Source organism: Paramormyrops kingsleyae, chromosome 10 (assembly GCF_048594095.1).
Source record: "Paramormyrops kingsleyae isolate MSU_618 chromosome 10, PKINGS_0.4, whole genome shotgun sequence".
Lineage (NCBI taxonomy): Eukaryota > Metazoa > Chordata > Actinopteri > Osteoglossiformes > Mormyridae > Paramormyrops > Paramormyrops kingsleyae.
Window position 1 is genome coordinate 25,844,913 of NC_132806.1, and position 13,316 is coordinate 25,858,228.

The 13,316-nt window shown below is 42.6% G+C and overlaps 1 protein-coding gene and 1 non-coding gene across 7 annotated transcripts; both read left to right on the forward strand.

Moving 5' to 3' along the window:
- Positions 1-2: 2 nt before the first annotated feature.
- snapc2 (small nuclear RNA activating complex, polypeptide 2) lies at positions 3-6,114 on the forward strand. 6 transcript variants are annotated; one of them, XM_023816350.2, is made up of 6 exons: positions 3-169; positions 1,869-2,104; positions 2,792-2,965; positions 4,199-4,336; positions 4,465-4,660; positions 5,326-6,114. In XM_023816350.2, the coding sequence occupies exons 2-6, from the start codon at positions 1,901-1,903 to the stop codon at positions 5,934-5,936; spliced, it is 1,323 nt and encodes a 440-aa protein (XP_023672118.2). In that variant the 5' UTR covers positions 3-169; positions 1,869-1,900; the 3' UTR covers positions 5,937-6,114. The 6 variants fall into 6 exon arrangements, with proteins under 6 accessions (XP_023672118.2, XP_023672116.2, XP_023672119.2 ...); XM_023816348.2 differs by lacking the exon at positions 3-169 and adding an exon at positions 902-1,207; XM_023816351.2 differs by lacking the exon at positions 3-169 and adding an exon at positions 902-1,086.
- Positions 750-831, forward strand: trnal-aag (transfer RNA leucine (anticodon AAG)). Its single transcript has one exon. It is a non-coding gene; the product is annotated as a tRNA-Leu (tRNA).
- Positions 6,115-13,316: the final 7,202 nt, after the last annotated feature.

Below are 13,316 nucleotides of genomic sequence, written 5' to 3' on the forward strand. Positions count from 1 at the left end.
ACAGGCGGTCGGCGAACATTTCATTGTTTTGGTGCTACTGGCGCGTTTAAATTGACCGCGGCTATTTCAGCTAATTTAGAGTTTCACTTGAAGCAGAAATAACCAAACTAGATATCTTACTTTAAACCCATTGCGTTGGAGAAAACCGTAATGCGTGGAGAAGTTGAAGGTAAAAGACAAAGATTATGACAATGATCATCCTGTTGTGAAGCTTCAGGACCAGATGGATGTCATTGTAAAGGCTGTCGTCGATATGTCAGGATTTCAAAATACTTTGTTGGTACCTAATAATAATATAAACCATAATTTTTGGGCTTCACCATTAGTGTCCTTAAAGTGCTAGACAATCTGATGATTCTGTGAATATTTTGCGTCTATAACCAATTCCCTAACCGAGTTCCCAAAAAGTGGTAATTATTTCTATTATCTTAAATTATGTTCAGTCACACCTTAAACCATTATATCGGTCAATCAGTCGTAATGACTATTGCAGTTCTATATTAACTTCGACATTTGGATTCCCGGCGAATCTGAAGTATGTCAAATTTATACTCTTAAAATACAGTTTTAATTTCTGATGAGGTGTTTGCGTATGAGATGAAACATACCACCGTAAATTGTGCGAATTTTATAGGAAAGCCCAGTAAAAAAGTTTTGGATAGGCCGCTCGGAATAATGCCGTTATCTTACGTTGCTATTCCCAATTTGTTTCGGTTTTCAAGATTTTCGGAAATGTAGAAGCCTACATCGGTAGCGTGGCCGAGCGGTCTAAGGCGCTGGATTAAGGCTCCAGTCTCTTCGGGGGCGTGGGTTCGAATCCCACCGCTGCCATCTATTTTTTACGGTTTTGTATTTTTATTTATTTTTTTTGAATACAAAAAAGATTTTCTGCACTAACATTAATAATGTTACTAATCATTCTGCAGCTTTACATATATTCCTTATTCCGAAGTAAAGCGACAAATTGTGCGTTAAGCCGACAACAATTATAATCGCGATTCATATATTTTTGGCCTTTTTGGTCGTCTGCCTACCCGTACATTAATTGGTGGATGCCTGGTGACGTCTGGTCGGGGGGTGTTTGAGGTGGTAGGGTAATTTGCTAGATGTTTGTCGCAGACATGTTCCATTTTGAGATATAAATTCGTTTATACTTCAGTGTTGTGCTAAAGTATTTGTTTGGCTAGATTGTATTCCGGTTTACCAGGTAGTCGCGGCTGTTTCTGAAAAACGTCGTGTTGTGTATAAATGCTATGTCCATCCTGGTTGATTCTTTGCCAGCTAAATAATTATAAGTAAAATATAACCACTTACCTTGGTAAAGAAATTGAGCAAAACAGTGTTGACCAATTTGCCTAGCTAAGTACGGGATTATATGCAGTTGAAATGTATAGAATACGTGCACAAACTATTTGAACTAACTTGTAATATACTGTGTGTTCCAAGTACGGTAATGCAACTAGCGTTTAACCGCAAGGCAAAAACTAGCCTGTATTTTGCGTCCGACTTATTTTGTCATTATTTTGCTACGGAATAAATACTAGGTCGGAGATGTTGCACATAAAATGTAACTTCTTATGACCGACCCCCCGATTCTGTACATGTGGCTAAACGGACAAATGTCTGATTCGCTTTACATATGAACTGTTGTTCTATCGACCAATGGTACCTATCGAAACGTGCCATCGAGCCTTTATGCGCATGTGCAGTCCCACCGTTTTGGGATTAGGGTTAGGTTTTAGGGGTTAGGGCTTTAGGGGTTTTTTTGGGTTATGGCTAGGGCTATCGATTAGGACTACGGTAGCCTAACTCGACAAAGTAGCTCAACTTGTCAGAACACCGTTACTAAGATTTATCTTCGGTTGCAGTTCTGTGTCATCCCTGATCGGGGTCTCCAGTCATGAAGCCACCCTCCCGTCGGCGAGAAATACCGCAGCGTTTCATGCGGCAACAGCCTGAGCGCCTCAAAGTTCGTGGTGACTGGTGTGGATGGAGTCGGGCCGAGAGGCGTCGGCTGATGATTGAACTGAGAAAGCAGTCCTGCAAGCCTGAATTAGACATTAATATCCTGAAGGAGAAACTCCCCAAGCGGTCTACGATAGAGGTAAATGAGAAAAATATAAATGAGTTATTGCTTTGGTGGTCTCTTACCCTGCCAGAGATACCCGGACACTGTGTTCTCTAACAATTTAAGTTTCCACAAATTTGTTCTCACTCTTCTTTAGATCTGTGCTTGCCTTTTTTCAGCCTTTAAAGTTAGCATGGAAATTTAATGCTCACCAAAAAGTTGGTGTCAATTAATTAAGAATTAATAATATCCCCTCCCTTCTCCAAATTGACACCTAGGTCCTGCTTATGCCAGTTGCAGCAGTTTCAGATGATTAAATTAGTAGCCTCCAAATATCATACCTGTCATGCATTGCAGTAATTAGCAGATTCCACAAACATGCTTTTTTTCTTTAAATACGCACCTCGACAACATAGTTTGACTACAAACATTACAAATTATGACATTTCAAAATTGTTTTAAGTATTGTGCCAAATATTTTTGTGTTGACTTCATAATGAGATTGTATACATTAAAATGAGAGAGAGAAAAGTAGCATGTTACAGGTTCATATAAAATGCACGACTTCATCCTCACAAATGTTTCCCATTCAAATGGGGGGCCCTTGTCATCATGGGGGGGTGGGTTGGGCCCTGGGGCAGCTTCCCTGGCTGCCTTGCGTATTAATCTGCCCCTGTTTTGGCCAACAGTTATGTAAGTTTGCTTTATATATTTTGAGTTCAGATCACCAGCTTCCTGCAAAAACTGAAGAGTCGTGTTGGGAAGATGGTGGCAACCTATGTTCAACGCCAGCTACGGGAGGAGCGGTTGGCCCGGGTACCTGCACAGGTGTGGGAGAAGCTTGCGCAGGACATGGCTGGCTCAATGGAAGAGGCCATCTCTTCCGCTTTCTCTCAGGTCTGTAGGGGCTTTTGGGGGTATGTAGTTGAAGCATGTTTTTTTCCACTCAGTATAGTTATGAGTAAATAGGCAGAGTAGGAGGCAGAGTAGTCAATGGCATAATGGAAAATTACACAATTTTTTGGCAGACTTAAACCAGTACTTGACGCAAGTTCTACACTATGCCTTTCTTTATATTTGTGTGTAAGTAAAGTTTAACATGTACCTGCTGAATTCTTAGGAGATCAGAACTATATACCGTAGCAGCATATCACATTGTAAGTGTCCAGCAAGTATAATCATTGGCTCAACTTTATTGCTGATAATTAGCCCTGACAGGAACTCCGGCATTGTCTTGCTGAACATTTGAATTCTTCCTATTGACTCAGGCAGAGTGAAAACATGTTTTATTATGTATGTATTTGTATATGTACATACTCAGACTGTGTGTTTAAATAAGTATACATCTTCATTAACTATTTATCCATTTCACCAGTGATCCAGAACCTAGTTCCATACTCAGAGAACATCTGCAGTGGACTACAGGTCCTGGATAAGTTTTGGAATTCTTGGATAGAGAGGAAAAGTTTTGGAAATTAGCCTTGTTCATTTTTGTTTCCCGCTTTGTTCCACACGGAAATGTACGAGCAGAAGTCAATAGTTAACTACTTTGGTAAACATCAGTTTCTGGCACTTTTACCGCACAGATTTTGCGTATTTGAGATTGCTGCTTTTTATTTTTCTGACTGTTGCATGCCCCGAGTGCAGCACGGAGTGTGGATCAGTGATGGTTTGGGTTGCAATATCATGCCATTTCCTAGGGCCACTACTTGTTCTAGATGAGTGCGTCACTGCCAAGGACTACAGAAGCATTCTGGAGGACCATGGTCACCCAGTGGTTCAAACATTGTACCCTGAAGATGGTGCTGTGTATCAGGATGATAATGCACCAGTGCACACAGCAAAACATCTCCCATGGCCTGCAGAGTCACCAGATTTGAATATTAGTGACTCACTTTGGGGTGTTGTGGAGGAGTGAGTCAGGAAACTCTTTCACCAGGATCACATAATGACCTGGCCACTGTTCTGCAAGAGGAATGGCTCAGGACTTGTATCTGTCGTTCCCAATACAAACTAATTCTGTATTGGCCACAGAAGGAGACCTTGCACCATATCAATAAATTATTGTGGTCTATAACCAGGTGTTTTAGTTTCATTATCCAACTCTTGTATGTGGTTTCTCTTTTCTAGATGTTGGTGATTGGAGCCACAGAGCCTTGCAGCCTCTTACATTCCTTACCTCCTTGTTCCCTCGACTCCTCTGAGCCCTCAAGTTCTGGTGTGCGTACCATTACCCGGAAATCTTTGTCCAGATCTGCTTCCCCAAAGGTATAAAATGTTGTCAGCACCCATACCTCTGGCTCAGTTCCTGAGTCTGCTTTAGCCAGCCTCAGACAGTTCAGTATGAAACAACCATAATGCATCTCGCATCTCCACCTGTCCTGTCCCGTCAACAGGCAGTCAGCCCAAGCCTTAAGAGCCCCGCTCAGGGGAAGCCGTGCTCCTCCTCCACCGATCAGCAGCCTGAACCAGCTCAGCAGGCATTCCTGAGCCATTTCCGCAAGTCGGAACACACTGTGAATTTTGAAAACATTTATCGTTTTTTAAATGCGCTCAGCAAGAAGGCGAAAGAGCCCACTCTCACTGCTATGGGTGAGTGGACTGTATGCTTTGGAGTTTTTTTGTGTTTGTGTATATACACATACTGTATATGATGTACAGTACTGTGCAAAATACCTAGGCAGCCAAAGGAAGTTGTTTAGATTGCGTTTATGTTGGTGTAAACTATGCCGTTATGTAGAGGTGGAAAGTTCCGGTCCAGAAAGTACAAATCCAGACCAAGATTTTGTTTCAACCAATCAGTTCAATACTCTGAATGTTACACTTTATACCAAACTGTTTTGTTGAAATAAAATCTTGGTCTGGATTTGTACTTCCTGGACCTGAACTTTCCACCTCTGCTTGTATGTCTGTCACAAACCTCTCACAATCTCCCAAGTCACCATAGTAGTTAGTTCATTTAGTGAGCAGATGGCAAAATTTCTTGTGTCCCTGAGGAGAGGTTTGGGAATTGAAACTGTTCTAATCATTCCACAAGATATGAGTCATTTTTACGAGAACAAAAGAAAATCTTATTTTTGTTGTCACTGTTCATTTGCATATATTATAATGTTAAACTGTGTTCTTTTTCTGAAAAAATATAAATTTATTGCCCAGATACATAGCTTAAGACATTGTGCGCAATACTATATATGTTTACTTTCAGCTTTATTTTGTTTTTATGCTTTAAAACTTTGGTTTGCTTTTCACGTTTCCAGAGAGTGGAGTGGTATTAGACCTGCTGTTATCCTTGCCAGAAGAGCTCCCTCTGCTTGACTGCCAGGAACTGCAGCATCATCTGTGCCAGATACATGCACAGCTCAATGCAACTGCAGAGGAGCCACATCCCTGCGGCAGACAGGGCTCTAATCCAATCAGTTCATCTGTTGTTCACATGCCCCCTTCAGAGAAAGATGTACAAACAGAGGACAATTCTACCAATAAGCAACATGGACAAACTGATGTGTCAGAATCTTCAAATACCTCAGCCTCTGAGTTGGTTGGTGATAGAGCCTGCTGTTCCCATGGGGATGAAGATGCTGGCCATTCATTGAAGAACTCTCTAAATCAAACCAATCAAAAGGAGGATGAAAAAGACAGAGCTGCAAAAGGAAGCCCAGGACAACAAAGAGATACTTTGGCTAATGCTGGCACCATGACAATGCAGATCCAGACAGAATCCAACCAAAATGCCCCTACATCACCTCCAAGCCCTAGGACAGACAAAGCCAACTGGGCAAATGTGGGACACTGCCCAATGAACCCCTTCATGATTCCTCTTAAGCTACTGGCACGGTCTGCAACTCCACTTATGGAAGATGGCCCTTAGCTCCAGTTTTCATGGATTATAAACTAACATGCCAGCCAGATGTCTGTCAGACTAATTGAGTATTGAATTCCAGTCAAGTATGAAGGACTTTTTCCTCTTCTAGGCATTCACGATATTTGGTTGTTGAGCTATTGTGTTTATTTTTTTATGAATATTAAAGATCATTTTAATGTGAAAATGTATTCATTATTAACAATGGGGCAATGTTATATGTGCACAAATACTGTGATGGGGACCCAATGTCTGTTGCTGAGCTCTAATGCAATGCAATGTAATGCAATGCAGTGCAGCTTCTGTGCTCCCAGTGCTGATGCTAATCATTAATTTTGCTGTTTTTGACAACATCCTTTATACTGTGTATAAACAACACACTGTAATATACATTACAGGTATATGGACAGATGTACTGGAACATATAATCAATCATTGAATTCAGGTTTACCATTCAGACCCAAGGTGTATAAAATCAAGCAGCTGGCCATGCAGTCAAGTTCACAAACATTTGTGAAATGATGGGTCGTTCTGAAGAGCTCAGTGAATTCAAGCGTGGTGCTGTCATAGGATGCCACCATTGCAATAAGTCAGTTTGTGAACTTTCTTCCCTGCTAGATATTCCAAGCCAACTGTAAGTGGTATTATGGCAAAGTGGAAGCGTTTAGGAACAACAGAAACTCAGTCATGAAGTGGCAGACCACTTAATGTAATGGAACGGAGTTGCTGAGGTCCACAGTGCATAGAGGTCGCCAACACTCTGTTGACTCAGTAACTGCAGAGTGCCAAACTTCCTTTGGCATTAACTCCAGTGCAAAAACTATTCACCAGAAGCTTCATGGAATGGGCTTCCATGGCCGAGCAGCTGCATGCAGGCCTTACATCACCAAGCGCAATGGCAAGTGTCTTATGGAGTGATGTAAAGCATGCCGCCAGTGGAAATGTTCTGTGGAGTGACAAATCATGCTTCTCTGTCTGGTAGTCTGATGGATGGGCCTGGGTTTGGCAGATACCAAGAGAATGTTACTTGTCTGATTGCATTGTGCCAACTGTAAAGTTTGGTGGAGGATGGATAATGGTATGGGGTTGTTGTTCAGGGGTTGGGATAGACCTCTTAGTTCCAGTGAAGGGAATTCTTAATGCTTCAGAACACCAAGACATTTTGGACAATTTTATACTTCCAACTTCGTATAAAATTCTGTTCCAGTACGACTGTGCTATTGTGCACAAAGCAAGATCCATAAGACATGGTTGGGTGAGTTTGGTGTGGAAGAACTTGACTGGCCTGCCCAGAGCCCTGACCTCAATCCCATCTAACACCTTTGGGATGAACTAGAGCAGAGATTGCAAACCAGGCCTTCACATCCAATATCAGTTCCTGACCTCACAAGTGCTCTTTTGAATGAATGGGCAAGACTTCCTGACTTCCACATTCACATCCACATTTATGATCATTATCAGTTAACCCTCATTCATTAATTGTTTATTTTATGCTTGGATTTTATTACTCATGTGCAGTTGACCGGCGACATCTGGAGCTCATCTAATGACGTAAAATTGTTTAGATTTTAAAAATATGAAATGGAAACGCATCCTAAAGGCCATAATTATCCTTTCGGGAAAACCAGCCACAATATAACACCGAGGCATCATTGACTGGGCACCAACAATGAACATGGGACACAGCAGGCTGCCAGCATCACAGAAGTTGTTACTGTCAGTGGGAGGGTTTAGTTTGGTCTTGCACTGTGCATCGATTTCTTTTTCTGTTCTCCCACTCTAGCATCTGATGCCATGGATCAGGAAAATGTTCCTCCCCATCCAACATTTTCCCCTGCTGAATCCAGAGAAAGTGCAGCTGAGGAGCATCATTGTACTGTACTGGATCAAGATATGATGCTCTTTTTGGTGTCAAAGCATCAGCCATGTTGTGTACTCCTCTGAGTCTTGTTAGATTCCATGTTTCTCCCTTGAGCACACGCCTGGGTATGCCCTTGGGGCCAACAGCCTTGCGTTCATTCACTCTACTCAGAACAGCTTGAACATCAGAGATGGAAAGTCTGAGGGGCTGATCATCTGGGAGCAGGGCAGCTTTAATGGCTGGTGTTTTATTGTTCAAAATGGGGCACCATTAAAGACAGAAAAATATGCAAAGTCCTTACTGTATTTTGGCGGCCTGAAAATCAAAGTACTGAGCACAGGATGTAACAGTTCAGTCTTGAACAGCTGTACCTCGAAAGTGGAGTAGGAGCCAACTGACAACAATGAGCATTTAGATTCAAGAACTTTATTGTCATTCCACACATGAATAACACAGATACACAGAACAGACACAAGGAGACCCACTCCGACAACAAACGACAAACCATGGGGAACGCAGACAAACACAGGGACACCAACGACGGAAACCCAGGACACGGGAACACGAAAGGGGACAACAGAGGGACAACACCAGGGGACAAACCCACAGGAGGCACAAAAGGACCAGACAGAAACACAGGCAAAACAGAGGGACAAGGAGCAAACACCGGGGGCATGAAGGAATGGGGAGCAAACACAGGGGGCACAAAGGGAGGAGGCGAGGACGCAAAGGGCAGGGGGAAACGGGGAGCCGGAGAGAACCCCGGTGGGCAAAAAGCAGAAGCCGCAGGGGCAATGGGCGACCGCAAGGGTGGAGCAGGAGAGACCCTTGGCGACCGCGAGGCCAGAGTCGAAGGGGGCGAAGACCCACTACAACCCACCCGAGGGGGCACCTGGGCCACTAGGAAAATCCCTGAGGGGTCCCACTCACGTTCCTCCTCCAACTTCACTAAAGAGGGAGGAGCGGTGGTCAGGTGGTCTGGGACCTTCTCGGGGATGGGCTCTGGGGCCATGGGATCTGGGTCTGGAGTCATGGGGGATGTAGCAGGAGGGTCTAGAACCACGGGAGGCAGAACAGGAGGGTCTGGAACCACGGGGATAAGAGCTGGAGCCGCCAGGTCAGGAACCACTGGGGGCAGAGCTGGAGCTGCCGGGTGAGGAACCACTGGGGGCTGAGCAGGAAGATCGGGAACCACTGGGGGCTGAGCAGGAGGATCGGGAACCACTGGGGGCAGAGCTGGAGCCGCCGGGACGGGAACCGCTGGGGGCTAACCTGGAACATGTGGCGCAGGAACCTCAGGGGGTGCAGCCTGAGGTTGCGTCTCAGATGCGGGCATGGTGTCCCCTGCTGGGGAAGCCTGCACCATCCTCAAGCGGAGCAGCTTCCTCAGGGTTTCCTCCACTATGTCCAACTGCTGGAGTGGGGACGCTGGGGTGACGCTGGGCAGCTCGGACAGCAGGCCATATGGCAGTCCATTGTCCAAGGCTACTCACCTCATCATCGACTCTGCCGCCCCTCCTCGAAGCTGCCGGACAGTCGTGCACACCTCCCCGGCTAGGTGCGTGTCTCCGGGCAGGAACATCTCCTCCAGAACGTCCCTCCCCCTGTGAGCTAGAGCCCGAAGCACAGGATCATCTCGGACTTCGGGCTGATCAAACCAGTATGTTACTTTGTCGGCAGCGTTGAGGTATTCCTCTTCAAAGAGACGAGGCGATGTCTTCTGGAGTTCTGTCATTCTGTTATGACTTACAAGGTACGGACCAGGGAAGCAAGCAAAGGAGATAAGGACTGGGGAAAAATAACGGGATTTAATAGGCACACAAAGGGGCATAAGGAACAAACAGGCTTAACAATACAATGACAGAACTAGGGAAACAGACTCTGACGTGGATTTAAGTACACCAAACTAATGAAAACAACTCAAAACAGCTGGTAAACATGGAGAATCCTCACGAGGTTGAGGGGGGCGTGGCACAAGAGGATCGAATGAGCAGGTCATGATCATTGTTTTTTCCCTTAATCCACACCCCTAGGTGATAAGTTTGTCCATCATTTCTTTTACTGTTTGGTCCCTCGGCTGAACATAATGGTGGCGCGACCATCTCCACTTGGTTTTTTAAAAAGCTCAGCCATGAACTTCAGGGTTGCAATTCCAGGACTGAGAGACTTTCTACCCCCAGGCCATAAGGTTTCTGAACCTGGACATGCCATTGCACCTCACACCTTGATGTGCATTGTGCTCTTGTACCCCTCATCATACCCGCACTGTTACACTGGTCACTTTTTATTATGTCTTTTACCATTCATTTTAAATATACTTTTTCTGCTTGCATTTTAGCTCTTTTTGGACTTTAACTTTAGCACAATTGGAGTTTTAAATTTGCACAGTCTACAAAAGAGTGGTTCATGATGTATTTCACTGTGTGTTGTACTTTGTCTAACTATGTATGTGACAATTAATGAATCTTTGATTCTTGAGTTAGATTTGCTATATTTTATGGCACTTCATCATCCTTGCCTGTAGAGGTTGCTAGAGAGACATGCAAATAGTTGATGAAATTTAATATAACAATAGTCTGCATGGGTTATATAAGAATATATGGATATGTGGTGGTTAACTTTTTGTAAGGAATAAATTGCTAAAACAGTGTGTTTAGTATTACATCTGAGACTTAACTTTCAAGTTTTAATCCATCCAAGGTCTTTTTTTAATTGCCTTGTACTCTATGATGCCTGCAAAAGGCTCTCACTGCCTTCCACGATCCTGTTTGGCATAAGCTCTTGGAGGGTGATTAATTTTTAATCTCCTATTCACAATAATTTTTAGTTGTAGTGCTTTTCTTATTATTTTCCAGAGTAATGGTATTCAGTTCTTTGGAAAGAAAATGACCCGAAATAGTCCCCAGTTCATTTACACATGTAAAAATACAATTATGGGGAGTATTCCAGGTGAGATAAAGGATGACACAACAATGTAAACACTAAAATGGATGTACAAGGCAGGGACCATATTTTCTTGTGAAACAAAGAAGTGACGTCAATCGCTGTGGAGAGGCTAACCAGATCAACGATAACTTGCAAGTATGTCATTAAATAATAAACAAACATTCTGTTAGCCTGTCATTCCAAAATGTTTTTATATTTCTTTGTTAATTGACTATGCATGGATTTTCAACACATTCAAAATCCATTATCACGCAACTGCCAAAACATATTAAATGAAATACCGATAGTATCATCTGAGCTCACCAGACATCTCACTTGGGACACTCTCCGTATTTGTCTTTTTCCATGGGTGGAAGATCTTTACATGGTACAACATGTACCATTCTTTACATAATATATATGTAAATAATAAAATTATACATCTGTATATAATAACACTATTATTTTGCAAAGACCTAATATTTTTATTTTACACTATATTTACAGGAGCAATCGATATGGAGCTGTACAAAGTAGCTGCTTTATGAAAAGATCTTCCACATAAATCACATATTTAAAGCATTTACTTTTCTTCGGTTTTGTATAGTTTCAGTATGAAGCTAAATTATTCTTTGTTAAATACTTGAACATGCAATTAGGCTACAGTAGATTTTAAGATTCTTGCAATTCAGTTATGTTCCTATGATAACTAAAAGTCTGTCCATCCATCCATTTTCCTGGAGATACAACAAGACTGAAGCCACTATCAAAAAACCCAGGACACATTCATTTGATCCCAATAACAGATTTCATACAGTAAGTAAAATGATGGTCTGTTGCAATTAAAGTTCTCTCAAATTTTATTTTAAGTTGTTTTGTTTTTTTTTTTAGTTAAAATCCTCTTTTAAAAAGCATTATTTTCATTTGGTGATTAAAAACTATTTTAATTCTCCTGTGACTCTTTTTTGTTCTACCTCAGATTATACTATTGTTACTTGATTTACTATTTTGGGAGTTGCATGTAAAATCATTGCATGATTATACAATGTTTAATAGGGAAACACGTACATGAGAAAAGACTACTTGGGACTCCATTAACAGTCTTTTGCTCAGAAAACCAACTTCTTAGTCACAGTATCACCCAGTAAAGCAATAAATCTTTGACCCCAAGCTAATGAATTGTAGTATAGGTGTAGTACTTCCTTATTAGATGGGAGTTACGTGAGTAGGTGAGATTAAGAAGTCTTAAACTTAGTTTAAACATTCTTTTCTGGTGTGTTGGTGTGATACCCTTTATCAGGGTTTGGCAATGCAGGTACACCTGAAGAGTCCAAACTATTTATTCCAGCAAGGAAAATTGTCTTTTAACCTATTTCATCTTCGAGAGACAGGCAGGTGATAATAAACTTGGGGGTCAGAGTATAGGGTCAGCCAGTGCCTGACACCCCTGGGGCAACTGAGGTTGCTTGCTCAAGGCCTCAACGGTGACATCGGTCTGCTAGTCAGGGGATTCGAGCCAGCGACATTCTGATGATGAGCACAAAGTCCTTACCCACTGCACTACACAATACCCCATGTAATAGATAATTGCTGTGCAGGGACTGGAAAAATATGCATAAATGCAGGTAATTGCACAGTTAGATGAGATCATGAAAACATGTAATACTGCAGTATCAGGTTAAAGGTAAGCAGTAGTATGTATCTGGTATCAGCTGAAAGGTAGGTAAAGTGCAATGTGCAATTTTAATGACTGGGAGTGGGAGATAGAGAGGATGACTTGTTTATGGTGGCTACAGCAAAATTGTACACTCATCTTCACAAACTTCCATGTTAAAACCAAATTCTCTCCCAAAAACATGTAATCTTATACCTAACCAAACTTTGCCTTTAGACATTACACAGAACCCATCAAATACACAGACACTACAAAATAGCGATGGCACACTGGTGAGATGAATTTCAAAACACCACAATAAAAACCTGTTGCTGCAATGAGTAATGGTGCCATGCCCATAGCCAGATACAGACCTCTGTCATCTTTTTTTTAGATAAAAAAATATTCAAAGCTGAATACAGCTGGATAGAAAATCAGCTGCTTCGAAGATGAGTAATTAATTCGTACGATTATTTTGTTTCTGACAGGCACAACAGCCTCGGCCCACCGGTAATTCTCCTGAGTCTCCCAGTTGGCTACTCCAGGCCTGCTGGTCTGGGTTCTCATCAGCATCACAGACAATATTAGCCCTAGCTAGGCAGTGGGAGCAACCCTCAAACTAATCTAATCAAGCATACATAAAGAGACCATCGCAGCTGTAGAGGTCTGTCATAGACCTTCCACCACCAGGCGAAAAAAACAAACCACTATATGGACTTTGGGAAGGGAGAAGATACAGGTAGAAAGATGTTGCTGAATCTTGGATTGTTTGTGAACCAATCATGAAACAGAGCAGCCCGGTGAAAACGGATATTATCCCAAACAACAAGATTATGACTGCTCTGGTTGTGCTGGCTCCCTTTGGTATACATGATTTCGCAGACTATCGAGGAAAGCCTGCAAATGCATGGTGTTGTATCGACCAAGGCCGGCATGGTGGTGGAGGATC